This window comes from Denticeps clupeoides, unplaced genomic scaffold (assembly GCF_900700375.1).
Source record: "Denticeps clupeoides unplaced genomic scaffold, fDenClu1.1, whole genome shotgun sequence".
Lineage (NCBI taxonomy): Eukaryota > Metazoa > Chordata > Actinopteri > Clupeiformes > Denticipitidae > Denticeps > Denticeps clupeoides.
In genome coordinates this window covers 33,386-52,599 of record NW_021629780.1, presented here as the reverse complement: position 1 = coordinate 52,599, position 19,214 = coordinate 33,386, and the positions used below count along the sequence as shown (strand labels likewise).

At 47.6% G+C, this 19,214-nt stretch overlaps 1 protein-coding gene across 3 annotated transcripts; it reads left to right on the top strand.

The window, feature by feature from the left end:
* Positions 1-400: 400 nt before the first annotated feature.
* LOC114773852 (atrial natriuretic peptide-converting enzyme-like) lies at positions 401-18,479 on the top strand. 3 transcript variants are annotated; one of them, XM_028966027.1, is made up of 21 exons: positions 401-978; positions 2,802-3,119; positions 3,486-3,696; positions 3,864-4,039; positions 6,906-7,019; positions 8,501-8,608; positions 8,736-8,846; positions 8,937-9,059; positions 9,568-9,675; positions 9,947-10,178; positions 10,254-10,399; positions 10,497-10,604; positions 10,693-10,806; positions 10,919-11,029; positions 11,111-11,225; positions 11,926-12,051; positions 14,009-14,058; positions 14,134-14,308; positions 14,375-14,646; positions 17,546-17,679; positions 17,875-18,479. In XM_028966027.1, the coding sequence occupies exons 1-21, from the start codon at positions 816-818 to the stop codon at positions 18,055-18,057; spliced, it is 3,198 nt and encodes a 1,065-aa protein (XP_028821860.1). In that variant the 5' UTR covers positions 401-815; the 3' UTR covers positions 18,058-18,479. The 3 variants fall into 3 exon arrangements, with proteins under 3 accessions (XP_028821860.1, XP_028821861.1, XP_028821862.1); XM_028966028.1 differs by having other exon boundaries at positions 17,546-17,648; positions 17,875-18,077; XM_028966029.1 differs by lacking the exons at positions 401-978; positions 2,802-3,119 and having other exon boundaries at positions 3,539-3,696; positions 3,868-4,039.
* The last annotated feature ends 735 nt before the right edge of the window (positions 18,480-19,214 follow it).

The following is a 19,214-nucleotide window of genomic DNA, read 5'->3' as shown; positions in this document are numbered from 1 at the left end:
CACTCGCCTATGAACCAGAAGACCCGGGTTCGAATCCCACTTACTACCATTGTGTCCCTGAGCAAGACACTTAACCCTAAATTGCTCCAGGGAGACTGTCCCTGTAACTACTGATTGTAAGTCGCTCTGGATAAGGGCGTCTGATAAATGCTGTAAATGAAATGAAATGAATGCATGTACTTCTGGAGGGATTATTATTATTATTATTACGATTATTATCGTCGTTATTATAAGTGTTGGTAATGATTAATAAGGCGTGTACTTCTGGAGGGATTATTATTATAATTATTATTAGTAATAATTTCTGTGCTGTTCCCATCAGCCACCAGCCGGGTCCGATGTGGGCGGGGTCTGCGGCTGCTGCTACTGATGATGATGATGATGATCGCAGGCTCTCAAGTTCTCCACGGCGCGCGAGGAGCCACCGGGACCCGCGGGAGAGTCGGGTCTGGTCCGGGTCCTGGTCGGGTCTCGAGCTTTAAACCCCGTTACTGACGCGAGGCGCGGAGTTTAAAGCAGATCCGGTCCGGTGTTCGGGGAACTTCGATCTTTCTTCATTTCTTTCTTTGTCGGTCATCCGCGTTCAGCGCGCGCGCATCTAAAAATACCCGCGCGCACTCGCGCGCTTCGGGGTAAAAATAGCGACGTCGCGCCGCCGGTAACCGCCGGTAACCGGATACGCGCCGAGCACGAGCCGACGCCAATTCACGCCGGATGAAACAAGCGGGGATTTAACAGAAAGAGCGGAACTTTTTTCTTCTTCTATCTTTTCACTTTTCCTCCCCCGGGGAACCGGACACCGCGCGCCCCCGCTCATGCGCGCTCCCGTGGTGCAGGTGCTCGGGACCGGAGCGGAGATGTCGGGAGGCGCGCGCCCGCGGAAGACGGCGGGACTCGCGCGGCTGCTGCTGCTCGTCCTCGTGCCCGTGGTGTGCACGCTGACGTGCGCGCTGCTGGTGCTGCTGCTGGCATTTACAGGTATATATATATATATACATACATACAAATATACACATCATATACACAAATACATACAAATACACACATATACACACACAAATATACACATCATATACACAAATATATACAAATACACACATATACACACACAAATATACACATTTAAATACATATACACACATATACACAAATACACACATTTATACACACACAAATATATACATTTAAATACATATACACACATATACACAAATACACACATTTATACACACACAAATATATACACACACACAAATATACTCATTTAAATACATATACACACATATACACAAATACACACATTTATACACACACAAATATACACATTTAAATACATATACACACATATACACAAATACACACATTTATACACACACAAATATACACATTTAAATACATATACACAAATACATACATATATACACACACAAATATACACAAATATGCACATATACACAAATACACACATTTATACACACACAAATATATACACACACACAAATATACACATTTAAATACATATACACACATATACACAAATACACACATTTATACACACACAAATATACACATTTAAATACATATATACACACACAAATATGCACATATACACAAATACACACATTTATACACACACAAATATATACACACACAAATATACACATTTAAATACATATACACACCTATACACAAATACACACATTTATACACACACATATACACAAATACATATATACACACACACAAATATACACATTTAAATACATATACACACATATACACAAATACATACATATATACACACACAAATACACACATATACACACAAATATACAAATACATACACACATTCACTTTCACTTATATACAAATACACACATACACAAATACCCACTCCTACATGCAACAATACACAAACACAACTAGGCTGAACTGCTCACTGATTGGCTCATTAAGACTAGTTAGTCATACTGATAGCTTGTGTTTTTGTGTGTGTCTGTGTGTGTGTGTTTCTTTGTGTGTAAAGTTGAACTACTCACATTAACACACATTCCTTTGCTTTTCTTCCATTTTATGTGAAATGAACAGCATGCTGTTATTTATATGTTCTTTTCAACAAAGTTTATTGACGCTTGTCAACATGACAAAGCCCTGATGGCTGTAGCGGTGCTCCATTAAGCGGCTGTGTGTGTGTGTGTGTGTGTTTGGAGAGAAATTAAAGCCCGGTTCCACTCCCACTCCCAGTACTGAATGAGCGGCTCTGTTTTGTTCTGCCTCTGGTCGCTGGTCCCAGTGGGATTCATTCTGAAAGTCACCAAATTTCACCTCCTTACTGGGGGGACAAGCTCCGCCTACTGTGGGGAAATATCTGCTGTCACTCACATGCACTCTACCTGTGTTTCGGTGTCAGGTGACGTCACTATAAAAGCCAGCTGATTTGATCAGGAGGACATAATTCATTTAATCAACAAATATCACGGGAATTCTTCTAGTTTTAATTCACTAGTGGCCAGAGCGCTTTTACAACTATTCCACCACACACACTCACACACACACACACACACTCACACTCTCTCTCTCTACGTCATGTTATTAGGCGGCCATGCAGGGATGTTTCTGGGAGTGAAACTCAACTTTAATTTAATTGTGTTTCAGCTCTGTCTCCACTCCCATAACATACTACACAAAACAATCTAATCCTTACTCCTACACACACACACACACACACACATGCACATTAATATCTTCACGAGGACCTGGTGTAATAAGTTTATAAGAACTTTTCTGATCTTGACCTGCAGGTGTGATTGGTTTGCTGGACTCGGCGGATTCACAGTCTCTGGCCGCTGTGCTCAGTTCAGTCGCCCCTGACGATGGCCGCGTCTCTGCTGCCGGTGCGGCTCGGCTGCCATTGGCAACGGCTGCAACTTGGTCAGACAGACAGACTGTGATGTTGACTGGCAATAAGAGCAGCTCCGTGCCATCATCACCCCCATCAACCCCCTTCTACCCCACTGCTACACCTTCCGATTGGGTGAAACGTTTAACCACTGTGGGCACGGTCGGGACCATGACTACAGCCAAAACGGAAACGTCGTCAGTGGCGCGGCCTGATGAAGGTGTGTGAGGGACATGATGATGATGATTTACATTTACATTTAAGGCCAGAGCGACTTACAACGTGCTTCCATGTCACCGTGGATGAAGACTGGTTTATTTCACGCTGCAGTCAGCTAGAGAGGGACCGTCCTCCTTATTCCACACACACAGTCACACAGACGCAGTCAGTCCTTCAGTCTGTCTCTGAATTCTCTAAGGTCACTTTGACTGTCTCACTGGAATAAAAATGAAGGTCTGTTTATTACTCCACACACACACACACACACACACACACACACACACACACACACAGTTACTAGTGTGCTTTCTGTCTGTCTCTAACTCACACACATACATTAAAACATATTGTCTGTGTGTTTCTGCAGGTGTGTGTGTGGAGATCACAGAGCCCCAATGTCACATGTTGCCGTATAACCGCAGTGGGGCGGGGCAGGGTCTGGCAGTGGTGAAGGGCGGTGAGCAGGAGATCTTCCTCAAGTTCTTCTCCTACCTCAGCCGTCTGGGCTGCTACTCACACATCATGCTGTTTGGCTGCAGCCTAGCATTCCCACAATGCATCCCTCACCTGAACAACAGGTGTGTATGTACGAGTGTGTGTGGGTCGTTGAAGGTGAGTAGAAGTTGACCTTTATTATAATAAAAAGTGAGACGAAACAATGTTTCTCCGGAACCTGGTGCTACATGTAACATTTAAATAGTTAAACAAAGTTACATACTGAAATAAAGTGACCTTTATCGCCCAGACAGTTGGTGTACCCCTGCCGGGGCTTCTGCGAGGCAGCGCAGCAGGGCTGTGAGCCGGTCCTGCAGATGTTCAATGCCTCCTGGCCTGATTTCCTACGCTGCTCACAGTTCTCCAATGGGACGGCGGGAAACTCCACGCCTTGTTACACACCACGCCACATCAAAGGCAGGCCTTGTGAGTCTGCCTCATCCAGCAGCCCATAAATATCCCCTGTAATGCTATTGTGGTGCTAGCCATCAATTTCCCCCCTAAATTCCCTCTTACTTCTAACGTGGTGCTAGCCATCGTTTTTTCGCCTAAAATATCCCTCTTACTTCTAACGTGGTGCTAGCCATCGTTTTTTCGCCTAAAATATCCCTCTTACTGCTATTGTAGTGCTAGCCATCAATTTCCCCCCTAAATTCCCTTTTACTTCTAACGTGGTGCTAGCCATCGTTTTTTTGCCTAAAATATCCCTCTTACTTCTAACGTGGTGCTAGCCATCGTTTTTTCGCCTAAAATATCCCTCTTACTGCTAATGTGGTGCTAGCCATCAATTTCCCCCCTAAATTCCCTTTTACTTCTAACGTGGTGCTAGCCATCGTTTTTTTGCCTAAAATATCCCTCTTACTTCTAACGTGGTGCTAGCCATCGTTTTTTCGCCTAAAATATCCCTCTTACTTCTAACGTGGTGCTAGCCATCCTTTTTTTCGCCTAAAATATCCCTCTTACTTCTAACGTGGTGCTAGCCATCGTTTTTTCGCCTAAAATATCCCTCTTACTGCTAATGTGGTGCTAGCCATCAATTTCCCCCCTAAATTCCCTTTTACTTCTAATGTGGTGCTAGCCATCAATTTCCCCCCTAAATTCCCTTTTACTTCTAACGTGGTGCTAGCCATCGTTTTTTCGCCTAAAATATCCCTCTTACTTCTAACGTGGTGCTAGCCATCGTTTTTTCGCCTAAAATATCCCTCTTTCTTCTAACGTGGTGCTAGCCATCGTTTTTTCGCCTAAAATATCCCTCTTACTTCTAACGTGGTGCTAGCCATCGTTTTTTCGCCTAAAATATCCCTCTTTCTTCTAACGTGGTGCTAGCCATCATTTTTTCGCCTAAAATATCCCTCTTACTTCTAACGTGGTGCTAGCCATCGTTTTTTCGCCTAAAATATCCCTCTTACTGCTAATGTGGTGCTAGCCATCAATTTCCCCCCTAAATTCCCTTTTACTTCTAATGTGGTGCTAGCCATCAATTTCCCCCCTAAATTCCCTTTTACTTCTAATGTGGTGCTAGCCATCAATTTCCCCCCTAAATTCCCTTTTACTTCTAACGTGGTGCTAGCCATCGTTTTTTTTGCCTAAAATATCCCTCTTACTTCTAACGTGGTGCTAGCCATCGTTTTTTTGCCTAAAATATCCCTCTTACTTCTAACGTGGTGCTAGCCATCGTTTTTTTCGCCTAAAATATCCCTCTTACTTCTAACGTGGTGCTAGCCATCGTTTTTTCGCCTAAAATATCCCTCTTACTGCTATTGTAGTGCTAGCCATCAATTTCCCCCCTAAATTCCCTTTTACTTCTAACGTGGTGCTAGCCATCGTTTTTTTGCCTAAAATATCCCTCTTACTTCTAACGTGGTGCTAGCCATCGTTTTTTCGCCTAAAATATCCCTCTTACTGCTAATGTGGTGCTAGCCATCAATTTCCCCCCCTAAATTCCCTTTTACTTCTAACGTGGTGCTAGCCATCGTTTTTTTGCCTAAAATATCCCTCTTACTTCTAACGTGGTGCTAGCCATCGTTTTTTCGCCTAAAATATCCCTCTTACTTCTAACGTGGTGCTAGCCATCCTTTTTTTCGCCTAAAATATCCCTCTTACTTCTAACGTGGTGCTAGCCATCGTTTTTTCGCCTAAAATATCCCTCTTACTGCTAATGTGGTGCTAGCCATCAATTTCCCCCCTAAATTCCCTTTTACTTCTAATGTGGTGCTAGCCATCAATTTCCCCCCTAAATTCCCTTTTACTTCTAACGTGGTGCTAGCCATCGTTTTTTCGCCTAAAATATCCCTCTTACTTCTAACGTGGTGCTAGCCATCGTTTTTTCGCCTAAAATATCCCTCTTTCTTCTAACGTGGTGCTAGCCATCGTTTTTTCGCCTAAAATATCCCTCTTACTTCTAACGTGGTGCTAGCCATCGTTTTTTCGCCTAAAATATCCCTCTTTCTTCTAACGTGGTGCTAGCCATCATTTTTTCGCCTAAAATATCCCTCTTACTTCTAACGTGGTGCTAGCCATCGTTTTTTCGCCTAAAATATCCCTCTTACTGCTAATGTGGTGCTAGCCATCAATTTCCCCCCTAAATTCCCTTTTACTTCTAATGTGGTGCTAGCCATCAATTTCCCCCCTAAATTCCCTTTTACTTCTAATGTGGTGCTAGCCATCAATTTCCCCCCTAAATTCCCTTTTACTTCTAACGTGGTGCTAGCCATCGTTTTTTTGCCTAAAATATCCCTCTTACTTCTAACGTGGTGCTAGCCATCGTTTTTTTGCCTAAAATATCCCTCTTACTTCTAACGTGGTGCTAGCCATCGTTTTTTCGCCTAAAATATCCCTCTTACTTCTAACGTGGTGCTAGCCATCGTTTTTTCGCCTAAAATATCCCTTTCTTCTAACGTGGTGCTAGCCATCGTTTTTTTGCCTAAAATATCCCTCTTACTTCTAACGTGGTGCTAGCCATCGTTTTTTCGCCTAAAATATCCCTCTTTCTTCTAACGTGGTGCTAGCCATCGTTTTTTCGCCTAAAATATCCCTCTTACTTCTAACGTGGTGCTAGCCATCGTTTTTTCGCCTAAAATATCCCTCTTACTGCTAATGTGGTGCTAGCCATCATTTTTTCGCCTAAAATATCCCTCTTACTGCTAATGTGGTGCTAGCCAGAATTTTCCCCAAAATACCCTTTTCTACTGGTAATCTGGTGCTAGCAGCGGGGATCCATCAGAAATGTTCCCCTTTCTTGCGTCTGATTTTATGTTCAGCAGTCTGATTTTACTGTGTTTTGTCCCCTCAGTGCTCTGCAGTGTTAGCGACAGCTTCTTGTGTGCTACAGGAATTTGTGTTCCACAAAAACTTGTGTGTAACGGGTACAACGACTGCGATGATTGGAGCGATGAAGCCGACTGCAGTGAGATATTCACAAAATGACACACACACACACACACACACACACACACACACACACACACACACACACACACACACAGTGGGTACGGAAAGTATTTAGACCCCCTTACAATTTTCACTCTTTGTTATAATGAAGCTTTTTCATTTTCCTCATTCATTTCTCCCTCATTGATGTACACACAGCCCCCATATTGACAGAAATACACAGAATGGTTGACATTTTTGCAGATTTATTAACAATGAAAAACTGAAATACTACATTGCCCTAAGTATTCAGACCCTTTGCTTAGTATTTAGTAGAAACACCCTTTTGATCTAATACAGCCATTAATCTTTTTGGGAAAGATGCAACAAGTTTTTCACACCTGGATTTGGGGATCCTCTGCCATTCCTCCTTGCAGATCTTTTTGGCAGGTTATATGGTACACGTTGGTGGACGGCATTTTTAGGTCTCTCCAGAGATGCTCAATTGGGTTGAAGTCAGGGATCTGGCTGGGCCGTTAAAGAACAGTGACAGAGTTGTTGTGAAGCTGCTCCTTCATTATTTTAGCTGTGTGCTCAGGGTCATTGTTTCATGGGTCTTGCACTGGGGAGAGGTTTCCGTTGGGCCACTCTGCCATAAAGACCTGACTGGTGGAGAGCTGCAGTGATGGTTGACTTTCTACAACTCTCTCACATCTCCCGACTGCATCTCAGAAGCTCAGCCACAGCGATCTTCTTTACGTCTCTCAGCAAGGCTCTTCTCCCCCAATAGCTCAGTTTGGGAAGGGCTCTAGGAAGGTTCTCGTCGTTCCAAAGCGACTTTACAAAATGGCTGCAATTTAACAAAGAGTGAAAATTATAGAGGGTCTGAATACTTTTCACTGGCACCCTTTTTCTGATTACGTAGTCATGTCCAGTGACCTCTGATGGTCTCCTCAGAGGTCACTTGCCCTGATATACACCCATACATACAGTAGCACATGTTGGTCTGCGTATTGTCATCTTCATAATGTTACATTCTGCTCCTTTTCACATTCCTTCTCTGGTCTGGCTTACAAGCCCTTCCGTCAACTTCAGCTGGTTCCACCAAACATGTTATTCCTGTTGTCCATGGACTCCACTTAACTCACCGTTAAAAATACCAACTTCAAGATCTTCATAATCTGGCACCTCCAAATCTGTCAGATGTCCTTCACACGTCCACACCCTACTTTAATCTCGTCACACTTTCTCCTGGCTTGGCTATCATGGGTTTTAGAACCTTCAGCTGAGCTGCTCCTGCACTCTGCACTCCTCACTCATTGAGGGGCGGTTAACATACAGAGGACAGATTTCACCGTGTCACCATGTGCTGTGCTGCTGTGTTTCAAAATGACATTCACTTCACTTTACATCCCTGATAATACTCACATTTTCATTTCACCAATAATATTAATTCCTGCCATCTTTACACATTCCATACACACGTTCCACTCTTATATTTACACATCTGTCTCATAGGCTGTGCTGATGGAGAATTTGTGTGTGTGACTGGTCGCTGCGTGACCTCTGACCTGCTGTGTGATGGATATGATGACTGTGGGGATCTGAGTGATGAAAGGAACTGTGGTGAGTCCCTCTATCCCCTCTCCATGACAAACACACACACAATATGTAAATCTGTCATAGAGCTTCTGTTGTGAAATGTCAGCTGTGTGTGTGTGTGTGTGTGTGTGTGTGTGTGTGTTCCATGCAGTCTGTAACACTGACACAGAGCATCGTTGTGGGGACGGTCGCTGTGTACCCAGGGCTTGGCTGTGTGATGGTGACCATGACTGTACAGATAAGAGTGATGAGGTCAACTGTTGTGAGTACACGCACACAAACACAGAATTTATTCACATGCATGACATTGAGCTAACTGTGCGTGTGTGTGTGTGTGCGTGTGTGTGTTTAGCATGTAAATCGCAGGGTCTGTTGGAGTGTAAGAATGGCCAGTGTGTTCCCAGTGCCTTCCGCTGTGATGGAGAAGATGATTGCAAGGACGGCAGTGATGAACAGAATTGCACACACACACACAGTGAGTGCGCTCACACACACACACGTGCATAGTAATACACATACAGGGGTTTATTTTCTTCACATGATATATTTGGGATGTAGACATGCTCATGTTCCATCTGCTTGTTGGGTTTCTACTGGGCGTGGCCCTGAGAAGCTTATTTCCGAGATCATGTTTTATTATGGGTGGTAGTGGCCTGGTGGGAAACACAATCGCCTATGAGCCAGAAGACCCAGGTTCAAATCCCACTTACTACCATCGTGTCCCTAAGCAGGATACTTAACCCTGAGTGTCTCCAGGGTGGGACTGTCCCTGTAACTACTGATTGTAAGTCACTCTGGATAAGTGTGTCTGATAAATGCCGTAAATGTAAATGTAAATTATGAGGACAGTTAATCAGAAGTAATTACACACCAACAACAAGGGTCTAGCTGGGTAGGTGGTTCCTTCTCTCCAATGTCCAGGTAACCATGAAGAAACTCATGCTGTGATATTAATGACCACGACCCACATGCTCTGCTGTCAGCTCCTAGCTCGTGTTCCACTGCTCCGCCCGGCTGTGTGTCCGGCCCCTGCGCTGCCAGCTGTCCAGAAAACGCCGCCTGCGATGGACGCAACAGCAGCTCCAACTGCAGTGGGTTTCAAGTCTGTCATTCTGCATGCATTAAAAATACATGATCCTTAACAATTCATTTGGGGTTTAATTATGGACCTGGTACCGGGACCAGAGCTTTTTGTGACCTCGAACCCCAACGTGAGATAAATGCTTCTCAGTCTTGTAGTTTTGGCTCGTAAGACATGATTTGAAGAAGAGTGGAGCTGAAACGGTGGCAGTTCAGTGTGTTTGGCCTGTGTGAGTGTGTGCTTCCCGTGAAGGAAAGTGTGTGTGTGTGTGTGTGCGACAGGTCGCTGTGAGCCCATCTCTCTGGAGTTGTGTATGAACCTGCCCTACAACTCCACCATCTTCCCCAACTTCCTGGGCCACCGCTCGCAGCAGGAGAGCTCGGTCAGCTGGGAGGCCAACCTGTTCCCGGCGCTGGTCCAGACCAACTGCTACCGCTTCCTCATGTTCTTCGCCTGCACGCTGCTGGTGCCCATGTGTGAGCCGCACACGCGCCAGAAGGTTCCGCCCTGCAGGTGAGTGTGGGAAGTGCGTGTGTGGCGCTCTGCGCTTTGTGCTGCTGCATTTTCGCCGCTTTTTGGCGCGTTCAGGTCGCTCTGCAGGAACTCGAAGGAGCGCTGCGAGTCGGTGCTGGGCCTCGTGGGACTGCCGTGGCCAGAAGACTCGGACTGCGGCCAGTTCCCGGAGGACGGGGACGGCGGCGCGCCGTGTCTGCTGCCGGACGTGGACGTGGACGGTGAGGCGGCCGTCCTCTTCACTGCTGTCGCGCCGGCTGGAGTCGTGTGATTCTCACAGGCTGTGTTCTTCTCATTGTGCGTTGCCATGGTGACCAGAGTGTTCGCCAAGCCACTTCAAGTGCCGCTCGGGGAGGTGTGTACTGGCCACCAAGCGCTGTGACACCCACATGGACTGTGACGATGAAAGTGACGAGGACAACTGTGGTAAGACCCCCCCCCCCCACACACACACACACATTAACCCCGTCTCCCTCACGCCCTCCCCCAACTCTCTCTCTCTCTCCGTCGCCAGGCTGTGCAGAACGCGGCCTTTGGGAATGTCCCGGAAACAAAGCCTGCATCAAGCCGTCCATGATCTGTGATGGCTTCCCCGACTGCAGCCAGGGTGAAGATGAGAGGAGCTGCTGTAAGACCTGCTTCTCCACCCACTCCCAGATGTCAATTCAGAACGTCCAGGAAAAGTTGCTGAAAACTGTGTGTGTGTGTGTGTGTGTGTGTGTGCGTGTGTGTGCGTGCAGCACTGTGCAGTGATAACGAACTGGAGTGCAACAACCACGAATGTGTGCATCGCATGCTGTGGTGCGACGGGAAGAGACACTGCTCAGACAGCTCAGATGAATGGAACTGTGGTAAACACACACTCCCCACCTCACCCACGTTTCTCATGAGAAGAAGAACGTTTACGTCCTCTGTTTGTCCCTCTGCCTCAGTGTCCCTGCCGGGCTCTGCCGTCAGTGTGTTCCGGACCGGCTCGGACTACTCCGTCTGCTCGGACGGGTGGAGCCCGGAGCTCAGCGCCCTCACCTGCGACCAGCTGGGTTTAGGGTAAGGTCAGTAGCAGGCAGACATGCACACTAAGGGAATTTAGGGACTGGTCCTTTGCCTGAAGTGGCTTGTCCATATGCTGTATGGGAACAGGCCGGTCATCGAGGTTTGGACTTCCTACATGTATATTCACTATATTGTAAACTTATTTTATAGATCATTCACCTATTAAATGAATCACAGCACATACCTCCATCCGTCCTCCACTTGTCTTCTGCTTCCATTTACAGCCAGAGCGCCTTACAGTCAGTAGTTACAGGGACAGTCCCCCCCTGGAGACACTCAGGGTTAAGATTCCTGCTCCGGGACACAATGGTAGTAAGAGGGGTTTGAACCTGGGACGGACACTCTGGTCTTCTGGTTGACATCCTACCAACAGTAGTTAGAGTAGAGGTGTGAAGTATCTGCATCTACATCTGAATTCCTCAGGTACGTAGCCTGAAGATCAGAGCGTCCATCCAGAAACAGCACAGCTGCAGTCGTTCCAAAGCTGAGCGGCTCTGCACCGCAGATGTTTCACTTTCACCGCCTGTCTCTGAGCCTGAAGATGACTACTGTCTCTCTCCCCCACACACATCCATGATGTTACGGCAGATTGGTTCATATTCCCTGCTGCTCATGTTCTGTATGGTACGGTATGGTGTGAAGTGTGGAGCGTTGCTTACTGTGTGTGTGTGTGTGTGTGTGTGTGTGTGTCTAGGCCCCCAGTCTCCACACAGGAAGTTCTGAAGTCCAACGTTCCTGGCCGACGCCGTTATCTTCATGTGCATCCAGAGTGGAGTCAGCGCAACGGCTCCACCCTGCAGGGGCTGCTGGAGAAAAGGAGGTGTGTGTGTGTGTGTGTGTGTGTGTGTGTGTGTGTGTTGCCACAACTAAACCACCAGAAGGTCTAGAGTTCAGGTCCTACATATTAGGACTTTCCCAGCATGCACCAGCATGGTGTGCTGGGTCAGCACAGTTGGTTGTTCCTGAGGTGAATCCAACAGCTAAGACTTATTCTTTATTATTCAGAATGTAATTCTTCTCTCTCTAAAGACATGTCTTGTAAGGAGGTCCACCAAGACAAAGTCAAGTGATAGTCATTGTGAAACACTGCAGCGCAGCACAGGGTAACACAACCAAACGTGTCTTCTGTATTTAACCATCACCAGAGGTGGAAAATGTACTGACAAAATGTGATCAAGTAAAAGTACCTTCACTTTGCTTAAATTCTACTCAGGTGAAAAGTAAAAGTACCCGTCTTAAAAAATGACTTCATTCAAAATGTACTTTGAGTAAAAATGATTTGAGTAAAAGTTATTAGTTCATTTTAATTACTTGTCATACGTTCAATACAGCACTAGTTTATTCAACTTTTAGACGGTATAAATGTACAAACTATGTTCAGGCACAGTTCAGAATTCCAACTCAAACATTACAGTAAAAAATGAGAAAATATAGCCTGTGAAAATGTTCAACAATTCCTTATTACTAAACTGTGCTTTTTGTTCTATAGCAAACATGAATATATCAGTTGTCTTTACTGACCAATGAGCTCACTGACTGCTGATATAAGAAGTGAAATAAAGTGTCCTGGCCCACAGAATACTACAGTATTAGACTTGTTTAGTTTGAGTAAAGTAATGTACGGAATACACAGGCAAAAAGCAGATACAGGGCATACGGAAAGTATTCCCAGCGCTTCACTTTTTCCACATTTCCACCATTTTTTGTTATGTTACTCCAAAATTATTTGTATTCATAGTCTTTATTATTAAGTATTATAGTCTTTGCTCAGTACTTTATGCTCTGCAGAGACGCTCAGTCGGATTCAAGTCAGTTCAGTCTTTGTCTCATCAGACCCTCATGTCCTGTGAGTCCTTCAGGTACGTTTTGGCAAACTCCAGGTGTGCTGCCATGTGCCTTGTACTGAGGAGCAGCTTCTGTCTGGCCACTCTACCATACATTCTTGATCAGTGGACAGTCCCCCCCTGGAGACACTTAGGGTTAAGTGTCTTGCTCAGGGACACAATGGTAGTAGTTCATAGGCGAGTGTGGAGTAGGTTCTTCTCTGTCCACAGAGGACCTCTGGACATCTGACAGTGTGACCATTAAGTTCTTGGTCACCTCCCTGACTAAGACCTTTGTCCCCCAATTGCTCAGGTTAGGTGGCTGGCCAGCTTTAGGAAGAGTCCTGGTGGTTTTGAACTTACTCCATGTATGGATGATGGAGGCCACTGTGCTCATTGGGACCTTCAAAGCAGCAGAATTTTTTCTGTAACCTTCTCCAGGTTTGTGCTTAGAGATAATCCTGTATTGGAGGTCTACAGACAATTCCTTTGACTTGATGCTTGGTTTGTGCTCGGACATGAACTGTCCACTGTTGGACCTTATTTAGACAGGTGTGTGTCTTTCCAAATCAGGTCCAATCCAATCCAACTGTGGAATTCTGAAGAATCAAATGAATTTAATCAATTTTGGAAATGTGTGAAAAGTGAATACTGTGAATTCTTCCTGGAGGCTCCGTACAGGCGTGGCCAAAAGTTTTGAGAATGACACGAATCCGGGTTTTCACAAAGTTTTCTGCTTCCGTTTTTATTATTGCAATTTGCAAATAATCCGGAACGTTCTGAAGAGAGATCAGATGTCAGTATGAAATGGACTTGACCGCGAGTGTCCTGCAGTGGGACTAGAATCCCATTAAATGTTTAGGAAGGACGTGAAACACGTGTGAATCCTGGATTTGACCGTCCCTGTTGTCCTGCGGTTTTACGGTGACGTTTGACGTGTGTTTTCTCCTCCAGCCACACGTGTGTGTCGGGCCGACACGTCGCTCTGCGCTGCGGCGCAGCAGGTAAGAGAGCAGCAGCCGCGCTCGGGCGCCGCGGTGTACGCCGCAGTGGGCTCATCGTGTCCCCGCCCCCTGCAGACTGTGGGCGGCGGCCTCTGGCGCGGGTGGTGAAGCGGATCGTGGGCGGGCGTGTCAGCCGGCCCGGACGCTGGCCGTGGCAGTGCTCTCTCCAGACTGAGCCCGGGGGACACGTGTGCGGCTGTGTCCTCATTGGACAGAAGTGGGCGTTGACCGTGGCACACTGCTTTGAGGGGTGAGACACACACAACCCGACGGGCAGCAGAGACGTTCCTGTCTGACTCTGTCCCGCCTGTCTCAGGAGGAACAGCGCTGACCAGTGGAAGGTGGTGCTGGGTCTCTCCAACCTGGACCACCCCTCGCCGTTCACCCAGACGCGGGGCGTGGCCACCATCGTCCTGCACCCCCGCTACAACCGCGCCGTGGTGGACTACGACATCAGCGTGGTGGAGCTGGACGGAGACGTGCACGTCACCGACTACGTCCGACCCGCCTGCCTGCCCGACCCCGGGACCCTGCCCACACCCGACACCTACTGCTACATCACCGGCTGGGGACACGTCGGCAACCGCAGTCAGTACCGTACAGGACATACACACACAACACACACACTATAACAACACAACACACCCACACACACAACACACACCCTCCCCCGGGACCCTGCCCACACCCGACACCTACTGCTACATCACCGGCTGGGGACACGTCGGCAACCGCAGTCAGTACCGTACAGGACATACACACACAACACACACACTATAACAACACAACACACCCACACACACAACACACACCCTCCCCCGGGACCCTGCCCACACCCGACACCTACTGCTACATCACCGGCTGGGGACACGTCGGCAACCGCAGTCAGTACCGTACAGGACACACACACAACACACACACTATAACCACACACAACACACACACTATAACAACACAACACACCCACACACAACACACACCCTCCCCCGGGACCCTGCCCACACCCGACACCTACTGCTACATCACCGGCTGGGGACACGTCGGCAACCGCAGTCAGTACCGTACAGGACATACACACACAACACACACACTATAACCACACAAACACACCCACACACACAACACACACACTATAACAACACAACACACACACACACAACACACACACCCCCGGGACCCTGCCCACACCCGACACCTACTGCTACATCACCGGCTGGGGACACGTCGGCAACCGCAGTCAGTACCGTACAGGACATACACACACACAACACACACTATAACCACACACAACACACACACTATAACAACACAACACACTCACACACAACACACACCCTCCCCCGGGACCCTGCCCACACCCGACACCTACTGCTACATCACCGGCTGGTGACACGTCGGCAACCGCAGTCAGTACCGTACAGGACATACATACACAACACAACACACACACACACACAACACACACCCCCCCGGGACCCTGCCCACACCCGACACCTACTGCTACATCACCGGCTGGGGACACGTCGGCAACCGCAGTCAGTACCGTACAGGACATACACACACAACACACACACTATAACCACACACACACTATAACAACACAACACACAAAACACACAACACACACCCCCCCGGGACCCTGCCCACACCCGACACCTACTGCTACATCACCGGCTGGGGACACGTCGGCAACCGCAGTCAGTACCGTACAGGACATACACACACACAACACACACACTATAACCACACAAAACACACAACACACACCCCCCCGACACCTACTGCTACATCACCGGCTGGGGACACGTCGGCAACCGCAGTCAGTACCGTACAGGACATACACACACAACACACACACTATAACCACACACACACTATAACAACACAACACACAAAACACACAAAACACACCCCCCCGGGACCCTGCCCACACCCGACACCTACTGCTACATCACCGGCTGGGGACACGTCGGCAACCGCAGTCAGTACCGTACAGGACATACACACACACACAACACACACACTATAACCACACACAACACACACACTATAACAACACAACACACCCACACACAACACACACCCTCCCCCGGGGACCCTGCCCACACCCGACACCTACTGCTACATCACCGGCTGGGGACACGTCGGCAACCGCAGTCTGTACCGTACAGGACATACATACACAACACAACACACACACACACACAACACAACACACACACACACACACACAACACACACAACACACACCCCCCCGGGACCCTGCCCACACCTGACACCTACTGCTACATCACCGGCTGGGGACACGTCGGCAACCGCAGTCAGTACCGTACAGGACATACACACACAACACACACACTATAACCACACACACACTATAACAACACAACACACAAAACACACAACACACACCCCCCCCGGGACCCTGCCCACACCCGACACCTACTGCTACATCACCGGCTGGGGACACGTCGGCAACCGCAGTCAGTGCCGTACAGGACATACACACACACAACACACACACTATAACCACACAAAACACACAACACACACCCCCCCGGGACCCTGCCCACACCCGACACCTACTGCTACATCACTGGCTGGGGACACGTCGGCAACCGCAGTCAGTACCGTACAGGACATACACACACACAACACACACTATAACCACACACAACACACACACTATAACAACACAACACAACACACACACACAACACACACACCCCCGGGACCCTGCCCACACCCGACACCTACTGCTACATCACCGGCTGGGGACACGTCGGCAACCGCAGTCAGTACCGTACAGGACATACACACACACAACACACACTATAACCACACACAACACACACACTATAACAACACAACACAACACACACACACAACACACACACCCCCGGGACCCTGCCCACACCCGACACCTACTGCTACATCACTGGTTGGGGACACGTCGGCAACCGCAGTCAGTACCGTACAGGACATACATACACACAAAACACACACTATAACCACACAACACACACACACCCACACACAACACACACCCTCCCCCGGGACCCTGCCCACACCCGACACCTACTGCTACATCACCGGCTGGGGACACGTCGGCAACCGCAGTCAGTACCGTACAGGACATACACACACAACACACTAACAACACACTCAATACAACACACACACACACACACACACACTATAACAACACACACAACACACATATATACAGGCAGTTCTTGCTCGTCTCCATCATGCATACAAGACATACACACAATTACACAAACACTATAACATCACACACACATACACACACTCAACATACACACACACTCACACTAACACAACACACACATATAGTCAGTTCCTGCTCATCTCTCATCCATACAAGACATACACACACTCACACTAACACAAACACTATAACAACACACACAACATAGACACACAGAGACACACTGAAGACTGTCTTCCTGTGTTTGTGTCTTAGTGCCCTTTAAACTGCAGGAGGGGGAAGTTCGCCTCATATCACTGGCACAGTGTCAGTCGTACTTCGACATGAAGACCATCACGGCCCGCATGCTGTGTGCTGGGTACGAATCTGGCACCGTCGACTCATGCATGGTGCGTACACACACACACACACACAGTTCCCTATAGGACAGAACACTGACCGAGTCCCTGAAAAAGTCCGTCTGTGAATTTGTTTTTCTAAATGTTGGGTTGTAGTGATTTTTCGTTTTTGTGGTTATGCTGTTTGGTCAATTCTGTGTGGAAGTCTTGCACACTGACCTGAGTGTGTGTGTGTGTGTGTTGCAGGGTGACAGTGGGGGGCCGCTGGTGTGTCGTGAGGATGATGGCCGCTGGCATCTGTACGGTTTGACCTCCTGGGGCTCCGTTTGCTTCTCCAAGGTTCTTGGCCCCGGGGTCTACGCCAACGTCACACACTTCACCAGCTGGATCCAACAACAGATCTACCTGCGCTCTTTCAACCTGGACTGAACTCACACACGCACAAACTACGGAAGGTCTCCTGTACCATGCACAGGGCTGCTCGGCCGTATCAGAGAGAGAGATACGGGGAACCGCACAAACACACACACACACACACTTGCTTTCTCTCTCGCTCTATTTATAGGGACCTGATTCTTGTGTTTGAGTGTGTGTTGATGAATGTTACTGTGTACACTTGCTGTGTGTGAGCTCCTGTTCATCTGTGATTCTGTGATAGTGTATGTGTGTGTGTTGTTTGTGACCCTCTAGTGTGTGTTTCATGGTCTTCTCTTAGCATTGTCTTGGTATGTGTGTGTGTCGTTTCTGTCAGTCATTCTGTGTTTAAGATGTTTTTATGAGTATTTTTCTACAGACAGTATTGTGTCGCAATCACTGTGCTTTAATAGAAACTAATAAACCTTTCTATCCAATCAGCTCTCTTTCTCACTCACACACACACACACACACACACACACACACACACACACACTCTCGTTGTATTCACAGATTGAAGACTCTATTTGCACGACACTCAACTATTGATGAATGTTGAAAAAACTGCATCCCAACAGTCTCAGTATATTTTTACTGATCCTGGATCAGGAGAAAAGGGGAAAGTTGATCAGAGTTACTGGCTTCATGTCGTGACGCCTGTCATGGCTGGTGGTGGGTGGGAACTGGCACCTCGAACCCTCGCTAAATGAACAGTAATAATGTGTCCGTGCAGGCTGATCAGTGGCGAGGACGAGCTACTCGTCCTCCTCGTCTTCCTCCGCTTATCCGGGTCGCAGGGGTAGCATCCCAAGTAGGGAATCCCAGACAGGCCCCTCCCCAACCACGAGGAGGAGGAGCTACTCACCCGAAAACAGCAACACGAGCAGTTACACGGTTCTTCACCAAATGTCACGTGTGAACACGTTCCTCCAGTACGGATTAAAGAACATCCTGAAAATGGCTCCTATTTCATGTATGATCAGTTCGAACACCACTTACTACCATCATGTCCCTGAACAGGACACTTAACCTTGAGTGTGCCCAGGGGGGACTGTCCCTGTCACTACTGGTAAATGATTTAAATATTCTTTTTTTTGTCCCATGGTTTATTAGTGTAATCTTGCTGTATTAAAGAAAAATTTGAGCAAGATGAGAAATGCACAAGAAAAAAT

Coding starts and splice junctions, on each gene's coding strand:
- LOC114773852 (XM_028966027.1), top strand. CDS start 816: ATGCGCGCTCCCGTGGTGCAGGTGCTCGGGACCGGAGCGGAGATGTCG. Junction 3,120..3,485: donor AGTGGCGCGGCCTGATGAAG/GTGTGTGAGGGA, acceptor GTGTTTCTGCAG/GTGTGTGTGTGGAGATCACA. Junction 14,309..14,374: donor GTGGCACACTGCTTTGAGGG/GTGAGACACACA, acceptor CGCCTGTCTCAG/GAGGAACAGCGCTGACCAGT.